Here is a 25526-nt window from a genome sequence, read left to right as displayed (position 1 = left end):
TAGAAGGAAGAAGAGAAGACTATCGCCGTCGAAACTCCGATCGCACTTTCTCAACCCATTCCGTTTCCTCATCTTCGACATCCTCCTGCAGGACTTGCTGCGTGGCTGACGCTGATTCCTCGCCTTGCGATACAGGAGCTTCTTCAGGCTCCGTGCGCTGCAGCTCCGCGTCCCAGTCCAGATCCACGCCATGAGCGAGATCGCCGACGAGGAATCTCCCAAACGTCAGAACGACATTGAAGATCTCCTTGCCGGTCGGTACGATGTACTCGGACGGCAGGAGGAAGCCGTAGCTCCCGCGGTCGCGCAGTTTGATCTGGTAGGCGAAGTCCGTGTGCAGCTGATGGTAGAACCAGTCCAGTGCGCTGCCGCCTGAGCTGCCGCCGGTGGGGAAGACGGGTTTTTTGGGTGGGTTGCTACGGCTCTCGTCCGTGTCTGCGATGATGGTACCCTCGCAGGCGGAGGTGACGTCGTAGATTTCGTGGGTGGTCAGGCGGATGATCTTCGCGAGGCCCATGCCTAGCTCTTCGAGGCTTTCGAGCGTGGGCGGGATGGACGAGCAGGAGAACGAGAACGGGTAGAGGATCTGCTGGGAGTAGGAGTGGAGGTCGAGGAAGCCGACGATCTTGGCGTTGTTGGCTTGCGTCTCGTTGAGGGCCCATTGTGCCAGTTGGTGGGCTTCCATGCCTTCGAACGGTTCGGTGCCGGCGTAGTTCTCCGAGCAGGGGTTCGACCGTGTGCGCTCGCCGTCCCATTGGAACTCCCAGGCGCGGTCGAGGTCGATGCCGGGACAGAAATGCAGGCTTGTGTTCTGGCGGTTCTTGCGCCATAGGCGATCTGATTCCCAGGTGTAGACGTAGCCGTCTGGGTTCAGCGTGGGCACAAGGACCCAGTCGAAGTCCTCCAGGAGGCGGGTCACTTCATGCGATTTGCCGTAGCGGGTGATGAGGCTGTACGCGATGTAGGTTACGGTCGAGGTACTGATCCACTCTCGCGCATGGCTGCCGCCCACGACAACGATGGTCTTGCGAGGGTAGGGCTCGGTTGTCTGGCGGCGGGACCCGAGTCGAAGGGCCGGGATTGCCCGCCCTTCGTAGGACACCCCGACATTGATCATCTGGACGTGAGATGAGAACATCGAAGCCATCAGCCGCATCCATGGGACGATAACCGACAGAGGCTGATAGTCGCGGAAGAACAGGTCTCCAAACTGAGTCGACTGCCGCACCGACTGGATGAAGCCAGGCTGATCCTGCAGTCCAATAGGACGTCGAGTCGGGTAAGTAGCGTATATCATTTCAGCAAGGTTATCAATAAGAGGAGTATATGCGGTCCGAAGCGAATCAGGCAACAGGCCCAGTAGTGAGGGGATCTATCAATCAAACAATCAATAATGAGCGAAGGAGCAAAGACGGCGGCAGGTGTGACTATATACGTACAACTTCTTGAGCTAATCGAATATCAACAAATTCAGATGTCGAGGCCCAGACGTCCAGAAAGAGGACATCAGTTGCTTCCGCCAATGCCTCTGCCTCTTCGGCATTGCGCAGATGGAAACGAAGGACGACATCGCTGCCGTACCGGGTAAGCGATCGGGAGGGAGAGCGGCTGCGCGGGGAATCTTTAACGGAACGTTGATGGGAGGAATCTTTGGAAATGCCCCAGATGGATTCTATGACCCAATCTCGGACTCGAATCCATGGTCGTCTGGAGTCAGTAGATCGGGATGATAACAACTGGATAGGTTCAATGGGCGGCGGAGGTGTGATACTGGAGCCTGCGGGGACGGCGGATACCAGTCCGAGCGAGGCGACCAGCAGGAGGAGAACAGATAGCAGGAGACGCATGTCTGTAGAAGAATAGAGACGCCAATTATGCTGTCATTGTTTCTCTGCCGGATCGCTCGAATCCTAAAGGCGAAATGAGGACGGATCAAGATGGAGGAGCGCCAAAGTTGGGCGATGGTTGACGCCTTCGGATGCCTCAGGCAGAAGCCATTCCGATATTATCCATCTTGCCCGATTAGGAATGGTATATTTGTCCGGTTTGGGCAATATCATGACTCTACGGGGTAATTCCGACTCAGCCTTAGAACATCCCAAATGATCGTCTGAATGTTTTGAGTACAGTAGATAGATGTGGTCAACCTGCTATTGTTTATTTACTAGAATACGCTGGCTGTTCTGAAGAGCCTACCTCTGAAAGGCTCCTGTGGCGGCGGAGGCACTTAAGATTACCTACAATGGGACACATTTACCTGAAGTCCGCCAATATTGTTCGCATACGTGTACAAGCAACTCTTTTGAGCCTTCTGTGCCTCGGTGGAATGAAATCAGAACTCTAAGAGGTAGATAAAGCTGGCAGTTGACAGGTGCTTCTGCCTTAGGCACCTGAACCTACCCCACACTCGCAGCCTCCACAGCCCCACTAGTTTAGTCCCTTTTAGTCCCTTGTGAACAGGGAGAGGCTTTCGGTCTTCCTTGCGGTAAGGTAAATATGCACAGCATTCGCTCAATGTCCTTGGTCACGCCTCGAGGTAGATAGAGATTTTCGTGGACTGCTTGCAGAGAGTGCCTTCAGCACAGTAGACAGGAATCCTAATCTGGATCCATCTGGGTTTACTCCGTGACTATTCCGTGCTCCCTCCAGGCAGAACAATTCTGGACTCTATCACGTGATATGAAACGCGTGTAAATGACGCAGTGCGTAAAGCAGCCGCGTATAGGTGGTCATGATGATGAAGTTGGTAAGAGGTACGCCTCTTTCTTTCGTTTTCTTGGATTAAAGAGAATACCGGCATCATTACCAGCTCGAATGGAAATCTGGAAGCTAATAACCAACGACCTCAATGCATCATTGAGCATAGATCCTGATGACACAACAGTTCACAAAGCTGTGTACCTCTCTACACGAGGCTCTATTGGTTATGAAACTCAACTAAGGACGGGGAACCTGGATTTCAGAGACGGAACTTATGGAAATGAAAAGTTTAAGGACCTGAGGTTATGTAGTTGATACGGAGGATGACTCCTCCTGCTAGGTACAGGGACTATACAGCACCGAGCTAAGGTATGTAGGGTCATCTCAAGGTAGGTACGGGTACGATTACGATCACAATTTATCGGATCCATGGGCATTGATAGTTCTCTCAATCTATAGCAATTAAATTAACCTGGCCATGATCAAAGATCGACGAATTCATACCCACTTTCTAAACACACGTGTTTGGCTATGACTTCTGTCAGAAATCCATCATTTACTGTCAAGTAGGCCAGACCCAGACCCATAGGCCATAGTCCATAGACCATACGGACTAGGAGGTATCTCAGATCTCCCCGTCACCATCATCATCATCATCATCACCATCATCTTCATTCCCTCTTTATCCGGTAAAGACGCTCAGATCTCTTCGTTTGTCATTTCTTCCCGCAAGGATCCCATTATCTAGCAGGTATTATCCAGCTCCTTGCCCCTCCTTTCTCCTACGTTCCAACCAACCTCTCCGGTTTAGGTTCCCTTTTTCGCCAATCTGTTTTCCCTTCCTTGGCATCTCCAATGTTCTCCTCGGCCGCTCCTCTGCTTATGACCTACGCTCTTTTCACTCCATCCTACTAGACGCCTGGCAATGTAAGGGTTGCATTTGCCAGCTCCGACGTTTATCTGCTTGTCGACTATTCGAGGTTCTTTTTGTCAATCGACTGTCTCTCTGTTCCCCCTTTCCCCTTTTCGAAACTTCTGCGACCTTTCTCCTCCATTTCCGCCAAATTGCTCGATTCTCAGCTAGACGAATTTATTTTTTTTCCCTTTCCTCTCTCTGCTACGAATTGTCCGCGATGTCAATCGGTCGTATCTCATGATCCCTACGCCGTAATATCCTCCGAATCGACCATTACCGAACGGCTTTGAAGAGTTCGCGTTGCCCCTTGAACTTCCTTTCCGAAATTCGATCAGCCACTGTGAATAAATCGCTTGCTATCTATAAGGTTATTGTCGGATGGGTCGCTTCAATCGGTTGCGCAGCAGGATCACCTAAGGACTCGACTCCCGCCGTCTAGTTTCAGCCATGCATTGGAAAGGGTTGCGACTCGGCGCCCTCGATAGCAATGACTCTAAGAGACGCAGTGTTGTCGAGCCTCAACCACTCTCTCGCCATAGCGAACAATTGCCTCGTCCTACCCTGTCGACAACCAACCTTGCATCCAGGCACTCGGAGTCCGCCCCTCGTTCACCTCTCTTAGCGGGACCAGACCACGATGACGGAAATGACCACGACGATCACGAGACCGGAGACAACGATAATAAATACTTGTCGGAAGGGCCAGTGGACACTATTCGCTCAAGAAAGGGCAATGTGGGCGCAGCCTTGGTGCCGGACGATGCTTCTACCTGGCGCCGGAACCGGTTCAGTTTCATGAAACTCCGCCACGCGTCGGATCCCCAATTATCAAGGTCTTATGCCAAGGGTGAGGAGGGAACACCTCCCGTGCCTCCTTTACCGCGTGAGTATACATCCGAGCTACTACAGACCATATACATTGTCGATCTACGTGTGCTGACTCTTGACCTCCGCCGCCTACCTCCAGCTCCCACGATTATTACTACCGCACCCACCAGCAATGAACTGGATCAACCCGTTAAGAAGAAACCCAAGTTCAAAATCCTATCCGGATCGAAAAAGAGCCCGTCCGACGGGTCACCAATGCATCCTCAGCGACAGAGTCCAGGTACCCGGTCTCGCCATGGGGCCCAGGGCTCCAACGGGTCGCAGACAACCGATGCTACATTGTCAACATCCAAGATGAGCGGGGAAGAACCAGGTCGTCTCTCGACTACGTCAATCCGCAGTGGTGGCCGTGAGCCCGGCAACGAGTCCCAACGTTCTTCCGTCACCGACGCGCGGTTTTCCGAGTCCTCCCGCTCGGATCAGAGTTCCGGAGACCATGGACTATACCACCCCCCTTCCCCGAATGACGGAACTGTAAGCGGAAGTAAACGGTTTCGCATGCCACGTTTGAAGCGAAATCGTGGTCCTGTATTTCCCCTGCCTCCTCGACCTGCTGGCAGTCAACCCATGAATGGCCATGGACAAGTCTCGCAGATTTCCAGGGCCATCAGTTCTGATCCCTCATCCAGCTTTGAGCCGCCGGATGAGACGGATCAGGACCGCGTTTCTCCGCTTCCATCCCCCAGTCGTTCGACTGTCGGTCTGGCCTCCCCGGCTTTTCCTCTGCGCAGAAAAGACTCGGCGAACTCCGCCAATTCCGCCCGGTCAGCTACTTCCACTCGAAGTGGACATCGAATCAGACCTCGACCAAGGTCATCGACGCTAGACTCGTTGGCTAATCTCCGGGATGCCGGGCAACAGTCACCCGCTCAATTCGCCTCGTCCGGTCGTACTTCGACCTCCACCAGTGGACGCAAAAGTTTCGGGGACATCTTCAGCATCTCACACCGATTGAGGCAAAATTCGGAACCCCCGGTTCTTCGAAATGGCTCACCCGGTGCGAGAGGCTCGGATACTCCTGTTCGCAAACTGTCCTACCCCGAACGCGAGGAGAATGACACGCCAGCAACGTATCTGACTCGGCTCGAAGAGAGCATACCCAAGAGCACGATCGGCGGCGTACTCTGTCAGTCGAATGAAGATTTCTACAAGACCGCATTGCGAAAGTATATGCGGAGATTCATTTTCTTTGGTGACCCTATCGATATGGCTATTCGAAAGCTTTTGATGGGCGCCGAGTTGCCCAAGGAGACGCAACAGATTGATCGCTTCCTGCAAAGTTTTGCCGATCGATATCATGAATGTAATCCTGGCATCTTTGCTTCACCCGGTACGTTCATGTCCTTACGCATCGTGGGTCGTTTATACTGATTTCCTCTGTACAGACCAGGCATATTTCATTGCATTTTCCATCTTGATTCTACACACTGACGTCTTCAACAAGAACAATAAGCGCAAGATGCAAAAGCCGGATTATGTTCGGAATACTCGTGGCGAAGGTGTATCGGACGACATTTTGGAATGCATTTATGAGAACATCGCTTACACGCCCTTTATCCACATCGAGGATACCCCCTCTCACGGTCGTCAGCTTGCAAAGCCTCGACGACCCTTGTTCAGAACCCCAAGTTCAGAGCATTTGTCCCGCGTATCAAGGGAACCGGTGGACCCGTACACGTTGATCATGGACGGCAAGCTCGACTCATTACGGCCGAGTCTGAAGGATGTCATGAATTTGGAAGACACATATCGATGTCACGGGACGACAGGGCCACCTGACATCAACAGTCTCCATCAGGCCTTTTCAAAAACAGCTATTCTGCAGATCGTATCGGCCCGGTCGCGGCCGGATGCGTTCATGCCAGCTAGCATCCAGAACCCGGCGGAGTCGAACCCTGGGCTGGTAGACATCAAAGTGGCCAAAGTTGGTCTGCTCTGGCGAAAAGATCCAAGGAAGAAGAGAGCCAGATCGCCATGGCAAGAATGGGGCGCCCTCCTTACCTTCTCGCAGTTGTACTTCTTTAGAGACGTCAATTGGATCAAATCGCTAATGTCCCAATATGAGTCTCACCAGAAGGAGGGGCGCCGGCGGGCGGTTGTATTCAGACCACCTCTCATCGAGTTCAAACCCGATGGCATCATGTCCACGGATGATGCGGTTGCGTTGGTGGATTCGGGCTACAAAAAGCATAAACACGCGTTTCTTTTCGTTCGCCATAATGCGCTGGAGGAGGTGTTTTTGGCGAATTCCGAAGACGACATGAACGATTGGCTGGCAAAAATCAATTACGCTGCTGCCTTCCGAAGCACTGGGGTCCGCACCAAAGGCATGATAGCTACCAATTACGAGACTCAGCGCGACAGAATGAGTCGCAAAGTCTCAGTAACGTCGTACAATTCACATCGTTCCGCAGACAGGGAGCCTCCCTCTCCCAATCCCGACACGGACATAGCCGAGGAGTTGGTCACGGCTCGTAAGGAGCTCATGCGACAGAAGATCCGCGAGACAGACGAGAAGCTCTTTGCGAGCCAAAAGCAGCTTGACGACCTCCTGAGGAATGCGAGACACCTACAGGTTTTGACACCGGTTACCTCGAGGGCCAGGGAGCAGGTCATCATGGCAGCAGGGCGTATGGCGGCCAAGCTCAAATGGGTGAGGCAGGACATCTGGCGTAACAAATGCTACCGGGAGGTTCTCCTCCAGGATCTGGGCACCGAGGATGAAGAGGCCAAGTTGCTTGCGGACCAGAGATCCCCTCATTTACAGATACCCACCAGGAACACCTCCACTTCGGAGCCAGGAGCCTTGCCCCAGCCGCCTGCCAACACAGTGCAGTCCCCGAGCCAGGCTACGTCGCCACAGTTGCCGTCCGACGAGCCTGGGTCTGTTCATAGGGTCCCGTCGTCCCAAATTGCTCCTAGTGATATTCGCAGACCAAGCATTCCGGTGTCGGTGACATCCTCAGATCTCACTGGCCGTGCCGGTAGACGTTTGTCTACGGAGATGGGTAAAGACCGCGCGAAGTCGTATTCGCCAGGTCCGGCAAACCGGCCCGAACGTGAGCCATCGGTGCTGAGCGCGGGCAGCAAGATAGATGTTGCCAGTCTAGGATCTCATGCCTCCAAATTGACCTCTCCAATCAGCATGGACGACGGCGAGGAGCGTATCCTCCGTGAGGCTGGTTTGTTAGAGGTGAACAGCTCCCCTCGCGGTACTAGGCAGTCCGTCACAGCCCATGAGACAGATGGTGAACACAGGAGAGATAGCGGGGAGTCTCGCCCAGGAGAGCAAATGAGCCGGATCCGTCGCAGCCTTCACCGCACACTCCGTGATTCCCATCACGGGCAACAAGGACATGGTGCTCGGGGTAAAAAGGCGCGGGACTCGATGTCCAGCGAAGTGGTTCCCGAGGACGAGCAAGATACGAAGGAAGGCGAGGGTCTCTCCCGCAAGGCGCCGCAGTTCACTGTCCATGGGAAGAAGGCGTCTATTGTCACTTTTGGATCTGAGTGGCAGAATATGACACCCGAAGAGCGCCTCAGGCTGCGCAAACCTACTCCGTCCGAGGAGCCCCGCGCCTCTGAGCCTGCGATTCTGGGCGGCGGCGATTCGAGTGTCTCGGAACCGGTAAATCCAGGAATCTCCCAGTCATTGCGAAGCGGAAGTACCGCAACAAGAATCAGCGTGCTCGATCCGCTCGAGGGCGAGGGTTCCAATGATGGGAATCCCACTTCGAACCTTCAGGACGAAAAGGCCAAGAGCGATCCGGCCATTGATCTAAGCTCTCATCTTCCGGCCTCAGATGACGCTTCACTGGCAGATTCGTCCCCCGCGGCTTTCCCGGGGTCGTTGGTAGTGCCAAAAGATCAGCAGTCGTCCCCTTCGACATCGGCTGACGAGGCTGTCGTCGATGAAAATACAATCCAAAAACTGCAGTCGAGCCCACCTGAGCAAGCTGTACATGCATAAAGAGCGACCTGAAGACCAATCATCTTTCAATTACGACTTCATACCCAATACATCTCAGTTTTTCGATTCATTTGTTTTTGGCGTCGTCTTGCGGCGTTGAAGGAAGCATTTTTCGCCAAAATATGCTTGACCATTTGCAGCGCTGCCTGGCCAAGCTTTAACATTCTCTCTTGCTCTCTCTCTTTCTCTTTCTCCTTTCTATTCCTTTGAGCCGGCTTCATAGAGTTCAAACAGGCGGTCCTCGCACTATTATTTCCTTTCATATGCTTCGGTTGCAGCCCGGTAGGGCAACAGCGCTGGTTGGTCTGGTCTGTTTGTATGGCTGTTGGTCTACGGATTTTATATGGGAAGGCAGCATTTTGGCAGGTATCTGAAAATTCATAGCATGTCATCTCGATTGCAGTATACCGTTACAGTTACTACTCATCAGATGCAGTAGCGTAGTCGACTGCGGTCGATTCTATCAAACCTACCTCTCTGATCCTCTAGAACTATATAGACAAAAAGAATAGGAAATCTTTTATCTGGTCTATTCTAGTGTTCATGTCATTCACATATCTCCATGCATCCATCACTGATGACCCGTATGCGACGGACCCGCGTGAGGGCATGAGCACGCCTTCACAGCAACCCGTGCTTCTCGGCGTCGTTGACCCCTCGTTGTGATTTCCGTAGGCTGTGTTCGTCTCTGGTCTTCTTCATCCATCTTCTACACTTTAGTCTTTCCCATCTTCATCTCATCTTACTGGACTCTCGTCTCATCTCATCTTTGCATCTGAGTTGCTAGTCAGGTGAGGCTTACGGCAGTCATTCTCTTATCCCTAAGACTGATTCCGCAAGTGAAGAGGAAAGATTGGATAACTGAACACAATAGGAGGAAAAAAAGACAGTAAGTTGTGAAGCTCCTCAGAGTAGATGGTCTAACTTGTACAGATGATCTATCCATGCATAGATCACTCTCATCTGTATCTTCTTGTTTTGTCTGCTTGATCGGTCTTGGCTGGTGAGAGTAAAAGAGGGAAACACAGTAACAAATTTCCTTCATTCATCATTTGAATAAGATAGTTGTCTGTTCCTAGGGTTCATGGCTAATTGGTTACCTACTGTGTAGGTACTTGCTGTTAGCTGGAAGGATGTCTTTAGGTTTTGCACAGTCACGTGAGGAGATGTCCTGCAGCGTGATGGGTCTGGATCGTGCTCGTGCTGGTAGGCACTCTACTAACGCAGTCATAAGGTAAATACTGATTGTTATTAAAGGTGAAGAGGTACAGGGACAGGTACAGGGACAGGTAGAGGTAGGGCTGCACCGTCCGCTGCTTGCGTTGCCTGCTCCCCCTCCGTCGCCGCCGCCGCGGTCTAGTCGTCGACCCGTTCTCGTCCCAGTTGCCAGTGATCCAGATGAGATGCTTTACAGGCGTACGTACGAGAAAAAGACTCAGAGTAAATTCATCGATGAGTCAATCGGCTATGGCCTGTTTGCCACCGGGCGCATCCCTGCCGGGGAGGTCGTTTTCGCGGATAAAGTCGCCTGGCTTGCGGGCGCGGAGGTCCAGCGCTGGAAGAACCCCAAGGCCGCCGACGAGCTCGTTGCTGGGAAGGTTCGCGCGATGGGCGAGGAGTGGCACCGGGGTTTCCTGGGCCTGCCGAATCCGCAGCCCAAGGGTTCATCCGGGGACGCGTATGCGCAGATCTGGAAGAGATACCATATGATTGCTTTGCAGCCGGAGAATGCAAAGGTGTTGGTGCTGGGGCTGAATCTTGCGTTTGTGAACCACTCATGTATTCCAAATGCGTCTCTCTACTATTCATTGCGGTATCCGAGGGATGAGAACGGGGAGGAGGATAAGAGCCTGCCGCCGAGGATCGGGCGGGCGGTGGTGCGTGCGTCCAGGGACATCAAGCCCGGCGAGGAGATCACCGTTGCTTATTTCTACGCCAAGGGAGAGTGTGGAGTACGCCAGTTGATGTCCAGTATGTACTGCAAGTTCTGGTGCGTGTGTCCGTTCTGCCGGGAGCCCGTTCGCGAGACAGAGAATGCTCTGGAGAAGCTCTACACTCTCGAGACTATCTTCGAAGACGCAGACACCCTGTATAAACGGCCGGCGGTGGTGTTCAAGAACGCCTACGAGCTGATCAAGCTGTACGAGCGGCTCAAGATCAGCGACACGCGCGAGGTCCAGGTCTGGCTCTACTGCGCAATGATTGCGGGGTTCAACTGCGATCTCGGCCGGGCTATGCTCTTCTTGATCAAGGCACGGGGCTTGGTTCTAAGTCTCCATGGTCCCAACGGTCATCTGTACGACAGAATCAGGGTCTACTGCCAGACGCCTCCTCTCATGCCGGGCTTCGGAGCTACCACCCGCGGTCGATCCGCCGTGAAACAATGCTATTTCATGTTTGCAGACCAAAAGCACTCTGCAGATGTCTTGTTCATGCTCACAGCAAAGCCAGACGAGTACATCCGACTGCACCGCTACCKTCGTATTCCAGACAGCCTGGCAAAGCCGGGAGAGAGCAGATACCTCGTCCGCTACGACGCGCAGGATGCGAGACGTAAAAAATTCGAGGACGAGGAGCCAGACCCTGTTGAGTTCATACCATGGTGGTATGATCCCGAGGTGAGGAAACAGATAATCGAGGAGAAAAAGGCAAAGGAGGCGGAGAGAAAGGAGGAAGAGAGCAAGAAGGCAGCCAGGAAGAAGAAGAAGAAGGAACAACCGATTGAGGAGTCTACGAATACGAATCCAGAGTGTATCGAGCCAGAAAAGGATCTCCTGGATGTCTGCCGCGAATTGGCGCGCGAATTCGAGGCTCACACCAAGGAGAAGCCAGAGCGGCAGCAGCGCGAATTCAGAGAGCAAGACAGGGAAGCTCTGCGACACCTACTAGGCGCAAAAAATGAACCGAAGAAGCGAGCTGACGAGGACGACGAAGTGGATAACAAACAGGAGCATGACACGGGGCGGACCATGGACCCAGGTGCCTCCTTATGAGCACGAGCCAGTGCCGTCACAACCCGCTGTGCGAGAGGTGGCAGCAAGAAAGAGAGTGGTGCTCGAGACGCCTCCTGTTCTGCCGGAGATAGAGAATCTTGCTCCTAATGAGTTTTGGTGACTTCGTTTCCCTCACATGTTGGAGTATCGAGCAATTCTTGACTGAAATTGGTGGTGGAAAGCTGGAATGGAGATGAAGGTGGAGTGACGGCGAGAATAAGGTGGACGACGGATCAATGATTATGTCATATCACGCTTTATCTATCTTCATCTCCAGAGCTTCATTTCTTAAGTTCCCCAACTTCTCCCCTCAACCTTTAAATGCGTTTCGTCTTTCAATCCAGCCAGATGCCGTTCTCCTTGTCTGTGTATAGCTAAACAACTTTCGAAATACATACATCTACCTCTGGTTCAACTTCGAGCGCCGCCTGTAACACCACCTCGAGATAAATGCGCCGATAAACACCACCACAACCCAAAATGGCGCACTCCAAACGAAACACCTCTCTCCCCCATTTCACCTCCTACGAACGGGGCCTCCTCCGCTCAACCTGGGGTACCAAGCGCGGCGTCATCAGCCGCGACTCCTTCCTCCCCTTTGGTTCCTGTCGACTCTGCCTGCAGCCAGCCAGAACACCCGTCGCCTGCGCAACGAACGGCGACCTTTTCTGTCGTGAATGCGCCATCAACGATCTCCTCGCCCAACGGCAGGAAATTAAACGACTCGAGCGAGAACGCGAGGAGGCCCGGAAGCGCCTGGCCGAGGACGAAGAGCGAGCGCTCGAGGATGCGCGGCGGAGGGAACTGCGCGAGTTTGAGCTCGTGAGTATGGGTCTGGAGGCGGCGAAGAATGATCATGCGAAGGGGACCGCCGGCGGCGGCGGCGATAATCAACGGAAGCGCAAGGCGGACGAGGCGGAGGAGGCATTGGCGGCGTTCAAGGCGCGCGAGATTGTGGTCGAGGGGAAGCGGAAGAAGATCTTTGAGCTGGACGAGAAGGAGATGGCTCGGATTGCGCGGGAGGAACAGGAGCGGCTGAAGCGGGAGCTGAAGCGGGAGAAGGTGCCTTTTGCAGTGTCGTTTCTTTGGTGTACATTTGGCTAACTGGTGCAGTCGGAGTCAAGCAAATCCGCGCTCCCCTCGTTCTGGGTCCCGTCGCTCACGCCATCGACCGATCCCAATGAAATCGCCGCTAACAAGGCCGTCAAGTTGACGCCCATCTGTCCCGGATCGACAGACGAGAACCGCCATGCCTATTCGCTCAAATCGCTGGTCGATGTGCATTTTACCGAGGAGAAGGCGGCGGACGGCACCGTCTCGCGGATCTGTCCCAGCTGTAAGAAGAACCTCAGTAACGGGCTCAAGGCGATGTGTATGTATTGTCCTACTACAAGCGCTCGCGCTCAGTTCCGCTAACAGATTAGTGGCGAAACCCTGTGGTCATGTCATCTGCCAACCGTGCGTCAACAAGTTCATGACGCCGCACGATGTCCCCGATCCCCATTCCAGCAAGGAGGAACAGGAGCGGACGGCGAAGCTGCACGGTCTGATTCTCTGCTACGTCTGTGAGGCGGACATTACGCCGCGGGATCCCAAGGCCGAAGCTGAAGAGAATGGAACCGAAAAGGGGAATGGGAAGAAGTCGAAGAAAAAGGACAAGGAGCAGGGCATCCGGCCGGGGTTGGTGCAGATTAGCTCGGAGGGGACCGGGTTTGCAGGGGCGGGAGGAAATGTGGCGATGAAGGCCGGGGTTGCTTTTCAATGTTAAGACTTGGCGCATCCGGAGTTTGGGACTTGGGTATTTGTACTTGTGAAAAAATGTATTCCAGTATCAGTTGACTAGACTAGATGATCTATGAGATGACACGCCCAACAACGCCAGACAAACGAGAACGAATATAGCTACACCCGAAAGAACATGGAGTAATTGTATACATGAACACCCGGTCCGGCAGTCTAGGCCGCTCTCTTATTGGCGTTGTTGAATTCGCGCACAACGATATCGCACCTGATCTCCTGGCAGAGACGCTTACGACGGCTAACATCCAGCTTGGAAGCAAACTCCAACCCACTAGCCCGCTCCAACACCTCCAGCGGCACCTCGAACTCAGCCAGACGCTTGTCGTTGGGGATGCGGGCATTGGGAAGCACGAACGCACCCAGCGAGACCTTGCTGGTCGGGCTGGCCGTCCCGTCCTCGGCGTAGATGACCTTGTAGAAGTGCGTCGGCACAGCCACGTTGGGCGGGTTTCCAATGACTTCGTACGAGACGCGCCACTTGCCGTCCGGGTCGCGATGGGGCAGGTACAAGGGGCCCGTGACGATGCGGACGGAGGGGTACTTCTTGGTCAGATCGCGGCAGAACTCCTCAAAGTGCGCCCAGTAGTCGCGGTTGAAGCCCTCGCCGACCTGCGGACACATGTTGGTGAGCGCAAAGGTGCCGTCCATCGCGTTCTGGGACCATTTGGCGTCGGCGGCAGGCACCTGGTGGCCGCGGTCATAGCCGGAGCGGAAGTAGTCGGCCAGTTTGGCGCGGAAGATGGCGGGGATGCTGGCGTCTTCGACGAAGGCGCTGTGTTTCCGGTCGGCATTCTTCAGGGAGAGCGAGTACGGTGTAATGTGCTCGGCGACCCAGGCGGGATTGCGTGTGCGACGGTCATAGGCGCCAGTCAAGGGCAGAGAAGTGATGGTATCGGCGATGGGGCCGGGGAAGCCATACTGGTAGATACCAGCAGGATCGACGGGGGAGCCACCCGAGGGTTTGCTGACAGGAGTCTTGGCCAGAGAGGGAGGAGGAATAGTCGCAGGAGGAGAGATCGTAGCCGGTTGGGACGGAGGAGGGGGAGGAGGGAGCTGTTGTTGTTGCGGCTGTTGAGGTCGAGAGGAAGATGAGTAAAGAAGAGCGGTGATACCAGCACCAGTAGCTGCACTGGCGGCAGCGATGGCCGCAATAGTAGCTTTCGACATGATGGATTTGAATTAAAGGAAGATATAAACAGATAAAAGACCCGTTGGACCGAGTCAAGGAGGAGAATGAAGTCGACAGTCGGGGCGGAGTTAAGAGAGAGAAAAAGAAAATATTGCCGAAGAAAGCAAAGATGAAGCCAAAGTATCAGCCAATCAGAGAGCACAGATATGCTGGATCAACAACAACAACAGCAGTAGGGATGGGTAGGGAGGAGAGATATCTAAGAGGGAGATATTGCAGGCAGCTACCTTGGCTATATAGGAAGAAAATCAGTATGGATTCTGTAAAAGAGCATATGGTCATCTGCTTGACTGTTCTGCTGACATCTCTGAGTATTTAGTAGGGGAGATATAAGAACCCTGCACATCGAGACGGTGGCTGTCCAGACCAAACAATAAGCCGGCCTATTGACAGATCGCTGCATAAATTTAGACTGATATCAGACATCTTGCCAGCTCCATCGTGAGACTTAATATCCCATCAGTTTCATGATGGTAATCCAAGCGCCCTTCGGCCTGCTAATATGGCGGTGACAGTGCGGACCTTGGGAGCAAGTCGGCGGCGGTATTTATATTATGGCAGTGTCACCTGCACTCGAAGGAATGCATTATCGTTCCAAGGGAAGATGATCAGCGCAAGATGCATTTATCTGATTTATCCTGTTGACAACACCATCTGAATATCTGTACGGCTGAGGCGAGGCAAAAGAGAGAAAGAAAGTGGTTCCTGCCATTGTCATTAATTGTCACACATCTCGGATATTCTAGTGACATCACTATCTTCCATCCGCCTTCTGCCATTCCCATACAAGAACTCTGCTACTAACTACTATTGCTGCTGCTCTCTCACCACCCCTCGGCCCCATCATGGCTGCCAATAATGATCTCCGAGGATGGCTGATGAGCGGGGTTTCTGGCATAGGTGAGTTTCCAAAAATCAACTGCGATTATTCCAATCTGATTCATCAAAGCCTGCGTTCTTGGTTCGTCCCTCATCTGCATCGATGTTCTGCTGCGGCGATTCTCTCGCCGCAAGAACTTCCAAATTGTCAACAGCAGTGGCTTCTTATCAGCCTCTCTATGCCTGAGTGCCGGTGTTATGGTACCTTTACTCTATTGCCCCATTTATGCCTGCAGTACTAAATCCTATAGCTCTTCACCTCCCTCTATAGCATGCTCCCCACCTCGAAGGAATACCTCACTCGAGCTGGATTCTCAACCCGCGTGGCGGCCTACACTCTAATCGGACTCTTCGTGGCTGGCGTGATTGTCATTCGACTTGTTTCTGCGTTCATCCACCAGCATATTCCTTCTCATGTCGTCGATTGCGCCCATACTCACCAGCCAAACCAAGATCCCGAACGCGGCGATGTGGGACGGCAAGAGCAGCCGGCGTCCGCTCTGCGCCAGGCAAATGGCTATACTGAACGGACGCCTCTCCTGTTACAGACAAAGATGCCTTCTCGCAAGTCCATGCCGGGTGCCGTTGAGCGACCGACGCTCGAACCTCTGCGCTCCCGTTTGACTCGCCGCATCAACCAGCTCATGGGCGGCGTCAAACCCCTCTGTGACGAAAACGGCCCGTGCTATGGTTTCTCGCAGACTTGCGGGCTTGAATGTACCAAGATCCTCACTACTACGCAGATGACTAGCGTCGTCGAGGAGATTCCTCGGCCTCCCTTAACCACGCATCATAGCATTGGTGTCCAGCTGGACTCGGAAGGCGCAGGACCGGAAGTAGGTGCTGGCCCAGGGTTGCTCGCCCAGTCGCATGATTCGGTGGAAAACTTCTCGGGACCATTTGAAGCAGGTAACTCCCAGGAAAATGAAAGCAGCGCATCCTCCTTGCGGGCAGATGTTCAAGCCTATCCCCAAAAATCCCCAGAGGACCAAGACGATTTGACCAAAGCTCCACGGACCGCATCGTCGCAACACCACCACCACGTACCCCAGAATGCCTTCCTATCTATCGGACTCCAGACGTCGTTGGCTATTGCCCTCCACAAGCTCCCAGAGGGCTTCATCACATACGCTACTAATCACGCCAGCCCCACGCTCGGCATGACCGTCTTTGTTGCCCTCTTCATTCACAACATCAGCGAAGGCTTCGCCATGGCCCTGCCGCTCTACCTCGCGCTCAATTCCCGCTGGAAAGCCATGTTCTGGTCCAGCTTACTTGGAGGAATCAGCCAACCCGCCGGCGCCGGCATCGCCGCTCTTTGGATCTGGGGCGCGCAGAAAGCCGGCCACAACGACGAGACGACCGGCCCCTCCTGGGGTGTATATGGGGGCATGTTCGCTGCCACCGCCGGCATCATGACCTCGGTTGGCCTGCAGCTTTTCAGCGAAGGGCTTGGACTGACGCACAATCGTGGGGTTGGGGTCGGATTCGCGATCGCTGGGATGGGGATAATGGGGCTGAGTTTTGCGCTGACTGCGTGAGTATACTCTCGGGTTTACTAAGGCGTTGAGGTTCAATCTCTTTTTCTTCCAAGTAAATGTCTCTGTGCATTGTGCATGATTGCATCGGGCAGGCTGCATCAGTATAAATTGGGGTATATGAAAATAGGGTGGGTATTGTTATTCATGTTGCGTTCCTTGACGACTGTCTATCTGCGTTACGAGTTACGACTGTTTTGTTTTGATCACTGGTTAGTATGTCAGGTAGTATAGAGCATGCCTAAATACATAGTCTAATCATGTGCATTTCTCCTGTGAACCTCTCCGCCAAATATATATATATATATATATATATATTCGTCCATTAAGGGTGTTTTCAGAGGCTTTGGATGGTATTCCGATAGATTTAGTGGTTATTTGTTCCAGGCTTCAAGGTATTCTACATATGAAATTAAATTATATCCAACGCCATAACATGCACAGCTAACTCCAAGGACCTCATCAAGGCGGATGCAAAGGAATAAACAAGCGAGCTTACGACCCCTTCTTGGCCGCCTCTTCTCGCTCCCTCTTTCTCGCTAGATACCGCTCCCTCGCGCTCGACACATCCGTTTCCGTCTTGCGAGTACGAATGCGCTCCGCGATCTCCCGCTGTCGCGCGGCCTCGGCTTCCGCCTCCTGCTGTGCCTTCTTCTCCAGCTGCTGCGCAATCATCTCCGTCTGGCGGGCGCGCTGGCCTGCACGCGCCGCTTGGTGCCCCGAGTCGAAACGAGGCTTGTTGGCAGCCGCACGAGCCGCAGCCGCAGCGGCGCTCGCCGAGGCGGACGGCTTGGGCTTCGGGGCGACGTTCAGCCCGGCGGACAGCAGCTGCCGCTTGTCGACGATCTGGCCCTCGTCGTTGATGGCGATGTGGGCGCCCTTGGCATTGAGCTCCGCCGCGATCTGAGCCTCGGTCTTTTCCTTGTTTGCTTCCGCTTCGGCGGTCGCTTCTTCGGCTGGGATCTCGCCCGCCTGCACCCGTCGCGCGGCCTCCTCCGCCGCCTTGACGACCTCCTCGTGCCGCTGCTCGTCCCGCGATAGCATGTCCCGATAGAACCCCACCATGCCCGTCCCGCCGTTCTGCTTCCGCCGCTCCTCCTCCTGCCGCTCCCGCTCCGCTTCTTCCTGCTCGATGCGCCGTAGCTCCTCCTGCTGCGCCTTGTACGCGGAGGTCACGAACTTCTCCTTTTCGGCGAACTCGTCACCCTCCGCTTCGCGCTCCTTGGCGAGTAGCCTGTCCCGCGCGCGCAGCTGGTCCCGCTTGCGGATCTCCGCGCTGCGCAGCAGCGAGGTCATGTATCGCGGCCCCTCGCTCTTGGCGTCCGACGCAGTGGCTTTGGCTTTGTCGGATTTGGCGTGCAGGCTGTCGTAGATGGCGTCGTAGGAGTAGATGGTGGGGTCGAGCTGTTGGGCGTCCTCGGCGTGTTTCTTGCTGCTGCGGATGGCCGAGAGGTTCGTGTATTCGGTGCTTGGTGGGGCGCTGGGTTTGTTTTTCGCGGGGTTGAGGCCCAGGGGCATCGCTTGTGGTTCTTGCTCCTCTTCCTCGTCGGCGAAGATGGAGCTCTTGCTTAGGGGCTTGAGGTTGGGTTTGCCGGCTGTGGGGGCTACCGGCGGTCTTCGTTTTGCGGGTGGCTCTGTGCTTTGTCGGTCGTTGGGGGACGGTCTGGGTTGTTCTTCGAGCCCGCCGATTGTGGTTATCTCGATGGGGCCGTCGCCGTCGCCGTTGCCGGCATCGTTCTGGTTGTCGCCTTCCGAGTCGGAGTCGAAGATGGTCTTCTTGCGTTTTTGTGAACCTGGTGGTCCGAGTTTCGAGGTTGGGGGTTTCTTGCTGGGGAGGTTGAGCCCGTAGGACAGTTTTGGAGGGGCCATGGTGCTACTAGACGGAGGCTGTAAGGCCTGTCCCCAATTCGCGCAGTAGGATATGAGAAACCTATAGAGAGGTATTTATGTCTCCGTAGTTGAAGGTGATGAGTTCATGAGATGGTTATCTTATCAACCACGTGACTCAATCATCTCCGCCAAACAACTGACCCATGTCCCCTGTTATTTACCTACACTTGCGGACCGAAGGACTATTTCCCTTTTGAAAGTGACTACCTCTGTCAAATAAAATGTCATACTACTTCACCATCCTCTCCCCCACCGACGTCCCCTTATTCAACATCGCCTTCGGCACCTCCAAAGGCGGCGGAGATGGCATCGCAAGGTTCCGCTTCCCCGACACAGCGCAATACATGAACCAATTCATCATCCACTCGAGTCTGGACATCGTCGAGGAAGCCCAATGGATGAATGGCAATATGTAACTGCCCACCACTTTCCAATATTAATGACATTATAACTGGATGCTCAATGTTAAATGGTATAGGTACCTCAAACACATCGACACCTACCCCCCCGCCTCGGCATATATCTCCGCGTTCCTCACGCCCTCGGGAACAAGATTCCTGCTCCTCCACCAGCCGCCTCAGCTGCCTTCGACGGGGACTGCGGGGTCCGGCTCGTCGCTGCTCGGCTCGTCCTTCTCCGTTGGTGGGGGCAGCTCGACCCGTGCGTCGAGTAGCTCGATTGCGGCGAATCCGACCTCGCCGCAGACGGAGGAGGCGGTGCGGCAGTTCATGAATGAGGTGTATGAGAATTACGTCAAAACGGCCATGAGTCCGTTTTATCGGCAGGGGATGGAGATTGGGAGTCCGGTGTTTCGGGCCAGGGTTGTGGCTGCGGGGAAGAAGTGGCTGTGATTCTTTGCCTGCCCTTCTACGGCTATATGCATTTTACCTTGCTGAGCGTGGCGTTGGGGTGTGGCTTACTTTACTACTATGGACTTGCATTTGAAAGATGCATCAAAAGAGTGCATGGGTTCAACTCGTGTATTTATTTGATGCCCATTAATCTCTGCGCCGTGTACCAATGCAGAGTATCCGATATTGTTGCTCTGTTCTCACAATCTTGCTTGCATCGACCAAGGGGAATTCGGCATGCAATAATAAGCTCGCTAATGTTCAAAAGACGGAGCATGTCCTGCAAGATGAGCGGACGAAAGTAGGTCTCCCAAATGTTATGGTAAGGGGAGACTGAAAACCAAGAAAAGAAATGCCGCTGTCGCTGTTTCCAAGACCAACAGAACGCCTCCCTAAGATTACCTCCGACCCACTTCATGCCGTCATTTGAGGGGCCAGCTTCTTCACAGTGCTGTTTTTGAAATTCTCCACCGCATGGATCACGTCGTCCGCTTTGGCGACGGCGCCAAAAATACCGCCTTCCATCTTAACGGATTCGAGCGTGCTCACATGGAGGGACGGCTCGCCGGCGGCAGTGCAGTCTTCCAGGATGACGCAGTCGAAGCCTTTGTCATTCGCCTCCCGCATCGTCGTCGACACACAGACATCCGTGGTGACACCTGCAATGACCAGATTTTTGACGCCTTTGTTTCGAAGAAGAAGCTCAAAATCGGTATAAGAAAATGCACTTTTACCCGGCTTGTCGATGACCGGCTCCTCAGGCAGCGGATACAGTTCGTCGACGATGTCGTGTCCGACTTCACCACGTATCAACAGACGTCCCAACGGCCCTTGGGAGCCAATTCCCATGCCAGATGCATTGTTCCGCGACCGAAACGCCTCCCTATTTGAGAGAGTTGATAGATCAGGCCGATGACCTTTACAACAGCGTCAATCAGAAGTCCACCACCAAGACTAGGGTATCAGGGCTGTACCTTCACGGGTGTGGTAAACAGGAAATCCAGCAGTACGGAATGTATTCAGTACCTGCTGCAGTTTGGGGATGAGACTCTGCGCTGCTGAAATGTCGTAACCTTGGTATTCCATGTAACCGCCAGGCGAACAAACTGCGATGACCGTCAGTGGTGATGAGCATTCGGATGCAGCGCGAACAATATGGCCGTGCGGAATACATACAGTCCTTCTGCATGTCGATGATGACTAAAGCAGTCGTATATGGTGTTAGAGTCGCATCATGCGGCCAATCATAGGGAACCGCTGGAATCTGGCCCTTTCGAACCTTATGCTGCGGTACTGGTCGCGGTTTCTCGACAACAGGTCCATGATTGTGAGTTGGATTTAACACTGTCAATGTCCAGATGCCAGGAGTACCAGCTGCGACCAGCATAAACGGACAGTCCATCAAACGAGATGTTCGTCGCCGCTTTCTCGTCTCCTCTGTGAGCCCGTTTCGGGGCCGATAATGGCCTCCCCGATCGCACCGGAGCCACACTTTGGCTGTACGTCCGGGCTTCTTCTCGGTAGGAGTACTGGATGACTTGACCACAACATTGTATCCATGTGCTTTGCTGTGAGCTTGCACTGCGGCAAGAAGAGTAGCTCTTTACATGTAGGGAAGGATATAAGTAGCGGTCCAAGCAATGTATCTAGAATTGGGTGACAAGAGGGTGGCTAGCATAATTCACGCATACTTACTTATCGGGATACGTTCCTTCTGGAGGAGGCACAAGCTGCATTGACATATCTGGGATATCTTGAAGATCGCTAGGCGCGTCGAGATTCAGGTCGGTGGGGTCCGCCATCTCAACAAGTCGTGTGGATCTTCACGGAAAAGGGAAGATCTGGACGCCATATTAGCATCATAGGTCCATGGTGACCCCTCACCAAGCTCTGTTTGAGAGAGGGAAAACAGAATGAAAGATCAATGGCCATTTCAGATCGACCGGATGGGTAGATGTTTATCGATTTCCATGTGCGTGGAAGCAACTCTCCAGTCTACTGTGAGTAGTATGATGTGCGTGGATATAACACGATCTACCACCCTAGCTTGGAGACTAGGCCGAAGGTGAAGGAGTAAGGAGGGAAGAAGTACCCGTAAGAGTCCGATAGGAGGGAAAACAAGCAGGGAGAGGGAAAGCAAGTGGACAATAGCAACTTACCGGGTCCAAATCAGGGAATATAACTGGAAAGTGGGAATCAAGCAATAATAACCTCCAGATCATTTACTTGTTGCCCCAGACTTCCACTGCCCATAAGGCATGCCCCCAGAGCAGTCACTGACCTTTGATCGTCGGAATACGCACATCGCGGGCGGTGGAAATCAGCTGAAGGACGAGACCCGTACTAGACCACTATAGGACTAGTGCTGTTTTTATAAGGTCGTAACATACAGTAATTTGTTACACTACTGGCACTGATTAACTGCCATGTGACAGTTGGTCGTCAGGTACCAAGCCTTGTACCTTTTGTACCTTACTGGTATCTACCGCCAACTACGGATACTATGAGCACCCAAAGTACCTTTAGGTACCTAAAGTAATCTAACATCGGTAGGCTAGTGCTTAATCCAGTTGGTGAGGTTGTTTTGTTCCCGTGGACACGGCACTATCTATCTCTCTAGTCTCTACGCCAATCCAGCTGGATAACATCACCATCACAATCACAAAACCCCCCTCAAAACAATCGTCCATGTTTCGACCAGCCCCCTCTGAGAGGGTTCCGCAAAGGTAAGTTTGGATCTTCTCGGTCTTCAACTTCGATTATTCTAGTCTTGTTTTCTCTTCTTGATTTCTATTTTCCTTCTTTGTCTCTATCGCTCTCGAGTCCCTGTTATAGCCCCCCGATCAACTGCGACACCGCCTCCGCGAGGGGACCCCTCCACCGGTTCACGCACGGTTGTTGATACTATTCGCGGCGTGCATGAACTCGGTTTTCAGCTGTTTCGTGGCGACACTCTCACTGTCTTTCAAATTCACTGCGTGAAAGTGAGTCGTTGCCTTCGCTCTTGTGCGCCACATCGGTGTCCGTCTTCGGTCATACCGCCCCCCCTGGTATCGGAATAATGCCCTCGGCCGATGGCTCTTCCTCTGCTCGCCCCAATGGTACCAGCTCCCGGTCGGATCAGCTTGCATGGTATAAGTCGCAATATGAGCAATTAGAGGCTGAGCTAGCGGACTTTCAAGCCTCCAGCCGTGAGCTGGAGGCGGAGCTGGAAAAGGATATCGAGGCATCCGAGAAGCGGGAACGGTTGCTGAAGGAGAAGGTGGATAGCTTGAAATATGAGGTCGAGGAGTGGAAGGTCAGATCGGAGTGTACTTTCATTGCTGGTAAAGGACTGAGAGCTAACCTGTGACTTCCTCGGCAGACCAAGTACAAGCAATCCAAGTCGGAGGGAAACTCGGCGCAGAACACGTTACAGAAAGAGATCACGACTTTGAGGGATGCAAACCGGACGCTGCAACTGAAATTGCGAGACATCGAAGTCGCAAACGATGATTATGAACGTCAAGCCCGGCATACGACTTCGTCCCTGGAGGATCTGGAGTCCAAGTACAATGTCGCCATCGAACGAGCAGTCTTACTGGAAGAGGAAATCAGAACCGGAGAGCAGGAGCGGGAAAACTTGCGCATCGAGAATCAACGTCTGCGAGACGAGCTTTCGGACCTGAAGATAGAAACGGAAATTATCCACGAAAAGCTCCGGCATGCGGAACTGCAAAACAGCAGGCGCAGGAAGCCTCTCTCCTTGCGCAGTCCATCAACACCACAGACACCGGATCTCTTCAATCGTTCTCCTGCTTCATCCATAGTTTCCTCGCCGTTATTCTCAACCCCTACATTGAAAACCTCGCTCATGTCCGCCACTGCAACGCCTCCGTCGCCGCCGATATCCGAGTCCTCGAGCAGCCTGCGCAAGTCAATGAATGCTATGCCTGGTTTCCCGCTTCAGAAGGCCTCGGCTTCTGACTCGTCATTTGGCACCCGGTCGCTGCATGGGTCCAGGACTCAGAAATATAACAACCACTCGCGTGCAACCTCGTACGCCTTTACGAATAACCGCCCCACGCCGTCAGCTACCAGTCGGCCCAGCTTGCCCAAGCCGAAGCCCAAGACCAATGAAAACACCAACAAGAATAATAATAATGCCCGGTCGTCTGGGCTGCCGAAGTCGGGTTCACTGTATCAAATTCGTGGACTCATTGGCAAGATGCAGAAGCTCGAAGAGAGAGTTCAATCTGCAAAATCCAAACTGCCACCCCCGTCCGATTCACCGTCTCGTACGTCTTCTCGTTCGGGATCGATAATGGGCGAGAGTCCGGTTGCATCGACAATAATAGCCCGAAGGAACTCACGCAAACGGCTGAGCGGGAGTAGTTTTAGCTCGTCTATTCGAGACGGTGATAGTGTGCCTTCTTATGCTCCGCACAGTCGACCGTCCTTTGGTGCTAAGGATAGTCGCCCAAGCAGTCGCACCAGCTACTCGAGCCACAGCTCTGTCAGTCACAGTACACATCCGAGCGTGACTCCATCAACACGCCCTGAGAGTCGCCAGAGTCGGACGAAGACACCACTGGGGCACTACTCGACCAACCCGACCACAGAGAGCCGCCGACCCCGGTCATCGCTCAGCAACCCCTCTACTCAGAATGGAGTCGTCAATGGGATGGCCCATATTGATGAGGACGAGGATCTTGCTATGCATATGTCTTTACGGGCTAGGATCAGCGAGATCCGCGAGACTCGGCTTCCGTCCATCTCCACGCCGACTGGACTCAAGAAAAGAACCCCAAGCGGAATCTCTGGTATCCCAGCGCCTCGAACTTTGAGAACAAGCAGTGGCTTTGACCGGTTGGAAGGCGATATGGGGCCACCAGAGCGGAAATCCAAGATTAACGATCTTGGAGAAACTTATTAAATTGACCTGCTCGGACGATACATCCGTCCGGTGCGTTGGAGTGGGCCCACTTCAGAAGGTGCTCTCGCGAACCAGTCCGTTTCGTTTTATCCTACATTTACATACATAATACCCTCAAGACCTCGAATTTGAAGAGTCGGGTGCAGATTGGAGCATTGGCGTCCCCTGGAAGCTTTCGGCTGGACGCTAGAAGATTGATCATAGATGAAAGATTGCCTTTGTTCGAGTGTTCTCTTCTCTGCTAGTCCCTTGGTAAAGGATGGTCACTGATTTGTACAGTTTGTCCGGGTGGATGGCGGTGTTGGGATCTCGTCTGGTAGCGCATTTGTTTCACATGCTCGCAGAAGCCGTTGCAGGGCACTGCAACGGCACTGTGGCGTCCAAGCTGTTTCTCAGCACTACTTTCCTTGGAGATTTCGTTTCCTGTTACTACTTATTGTTGCCTTTGGCGTTAGAGAATACCCAGCGACAGTTCGTTACATATTTTTTTTGGAACTTTTCGTAGCAGATCAGGATCTGGGTCGGGAACATAATCGTCCAGATGCTTGTGGAGAAAAGGGACCCTACGTCAGCGGGGACCTGGACAAACTAGATACTGCGCTGTGCCTGGCGCTGTACCAAAGTATGGCAGTCAATCGGTCCATCTTATACGGAGTAGATAGAAGTGACTTGCCCGTCGTCCGTCCCGCTTTCCTTGTTTCTGAGACATTCTTCAATGCAACCTCGTGAACTACGTTCGTATTCCAGGAGTAGTCTCCGAATCTCACCAATAACCGAGAAACTTGGTGTTATCACTGGAGTGCCATGCTCATAGAGCCCGACTCAGAATCGACTAAATGCTTATCCTCGTATAAGACATCCCTGCAGAAACTAGATTGAAAAGGTCCCGTTCGGACCGAACAGGTCTTAGACTAAAACTGGCAATTGGCAACTGGCGAGTCTGGCCAGACCATACCAGAAGGAGATGCAAGGGCGGACTCCCTCCTCCGTCTCCCGC

At 53.4% G+C, this 25526-nt stretch overlaps 10 protein-coding genes across 10 annotated transcripts; 6 read left to right on the top strand and 4 right to left on the bottom strand.

The window, feature by feature from the left end:
• Window positions 1–19: 19 nt before the first annotated feature.
• Asppvi_007482 (M14 family metallopeptidase) lies at window positions 20–1847 on the bottom strand (the record flags this gene model as incomplete). Its single annotated transcript, XM_043303369.1, has 2 exons — window positions 20–1372; window positions 1440–1847. 2 exons carry the CDS (start codon window positions 1845–1847, stop codon window positions 20–22), a joined length of 1761 nt encoding a protein of 586 aa, XP_043159304.1.
• Window positions 1848–4063: 2216 nt separating this feature from the next.
• Window positions 4064–8474, top strand: Asppvi_007481 (Arf family guanine nucleotide exchange factor SYT1; the record flags this gene model as incomplete). Its single annotated transcript, XM_043303368.1, has 3 exons — window positions 4064–4499; window positions 4584–5834; window positions 5890–8474. The coding sequence occupies 3 exons, from the start codon at window positions 4064–4066 to the stop codon at window positions 8472–8474; spliced, it is 4272 nt and encodes a 1423-aa protein (XP_043159303.1).
• Window positions 8475–9607: 1133 nt separating this feature from the next.
• Asppvi_007480 (SET domain-containing protein) lies at window positions 9608–11467 on the top strand (the record flags this gene model as incomplete). The annotated part of the gene is made up of 2 exons (XM_043303367.1): window positions 9608–9680; window positions 9732–11467. The coding sequence occupies 2 exons, from the start codon at window positions 9608–9610 to the stop codon at window positions 11465–11467; spliced, it is 1809 nt and encodes a 602-aa protein (XP_043159302.1).
• Window positions 11468–11947: 480 nt separating this feature from the next.
• Asppvi_007479 (putative RING finger domain protein) lies at window positions 11948–13235 on the top strand (the record flags this gene model as incomplete). The annotated part of the gene is made up of 3 exons (XM_043303366.1): window positions 11948–12529; window positions 12581–12839; window positions 12892–13235. 3 exons carry the CDS (start codon window positions 11948–11950, stop codon window positions 13233–13235), a joined length of 1185 nt encoding a protein of 394 aa, XP_043159301.1.
• Window positions 13236–13423: 188 nt separating this feature from the next.
• Asppvi_007478 (DNA/RNA non-specific endonuclease) lies at window positions 13424–14434 on the bottom strand (the record flags this gene model as incomplete). Its single annotated transcript, XM_043303365.1, has 1 exon — window positions 13424–14434. The coding sequence occupies one exon, from the start codon at window positions 14432–14434 to the stop codon at window positions 13424–13426; it is 1011 nt and encodes a 336-aa protein (XP_043159300.1).
• Window positions 14435–15301: 867 nt separating this feature from the next.
• On the top strand, window positions 15302–16876 carry Asppvi_007477 (Zn(2+) transporter ZRT3; the record flags this gene model as incomplete). Its single annotated transcript, XM_043303364.1, has 3 exons — window positions 15302–15356; window positions 15406–15536; window positions 15587–16876. The coding sequence occupies 3 exons, from the start codon at window positions 15302–15304 to the stop codon at window positions 16874–16876; spliced, it is 1476 nt and encodes a 491-aa protein (XP_043159299.1).
• A 492-nt stretch (window positions 16877–17368) lies between these two features.
• On the bottom strand, window positions 17369–18742 carry Asppvi_007476 (splicing regulator NSRP1-like domain-containing protein; the record flags this gene model as incomplete). Its single annotated transcript, XM_043303363.1, has 1 exon — window positions 17369–18742. The coding sequence occupies one exon, from the start codon at window positions 18740–18742 to the stop codon at window positions 17369–17371; it is 1374 nt and encodes a 457-aa protein (XP_043159298.1).
• Window positions 18743–18984: 242 nt separating this feature from the next.
• Window positions 18985–19614, top strand: Asppvi_007475 (TRAPP subunit TRS20; the record flags this gene model as incomplete). Its single annotated transcript, XM_043303362.1, has 2 exons — window positions 18985–19175; window positions 19242–19614. The coding sequence occupies 2 exons, from the start codon at window positions 18985–18987 to the stop codon at window positions 19612–19614; spliced, it is 564 nt and encodes a 187-aa protein (XP_043159297.1).
• A 414-nt stretch (window positions 19615–20028) lies between these two features.
• Asppvi_007474 (cysteine hydrolase family protein) lies at window positions 20029–21416 on the bottom strand (the record flags this gene model as incomplete). The annotated part of the gene is made up of 4 exons (XM_043303361.1): window positions 20029–20531; window positions 20589–20720; window positions 20791–21215; window positions 21310–21416. 4 exons carry the CDS (start codon window positions 21414–21416, stop codon window positions 20029–20031), a joined length of 1167 nt encoding a protein of 388 aa, XP_043159296.1.
• A 1259-nt stretch (window positions 21417–22675) lies between these two features.
• nde1 (nuclear distribution protein NudE) lies at window positions 22676–24529 on the top strand (the record flags this gene model as incomplete). Its single annotated transcript, XM_043303360.1, has 2 exons — window positions 22676–22912; window positions 22979–24529. The coding sequence occupies 2 exons, from the start codon at window positions 22676–22678 to the stop codon at window positions 24527–24529; spliced, it is 1788 nt and encodes a 595-aa protein (XP_043159295.1).
• Between the last annotated feature and the right edge of the window lie 997 nt (window positions 24530–25526).

Source organism: Aspergillus pseudoviridinutans (assembly GCF_018340605.1).
Source record: "Aspergillus pseudoviridinutans IFM 55266 DNA, scaffold_5, whole genome shotgun sequence".
NCBI classification, from domain to species: Eukaryota; Fungi; Ascomycota; class Eurotiomycetes; order Eurotiales; family Aspergillaceae; genus Aspergillus; species Aspergillus pseudoviridinutans.
Note: the sequence above shows the minus strand (reverse complement) of the source record. Positions and strands in the feature narration are given on the sequence as shown.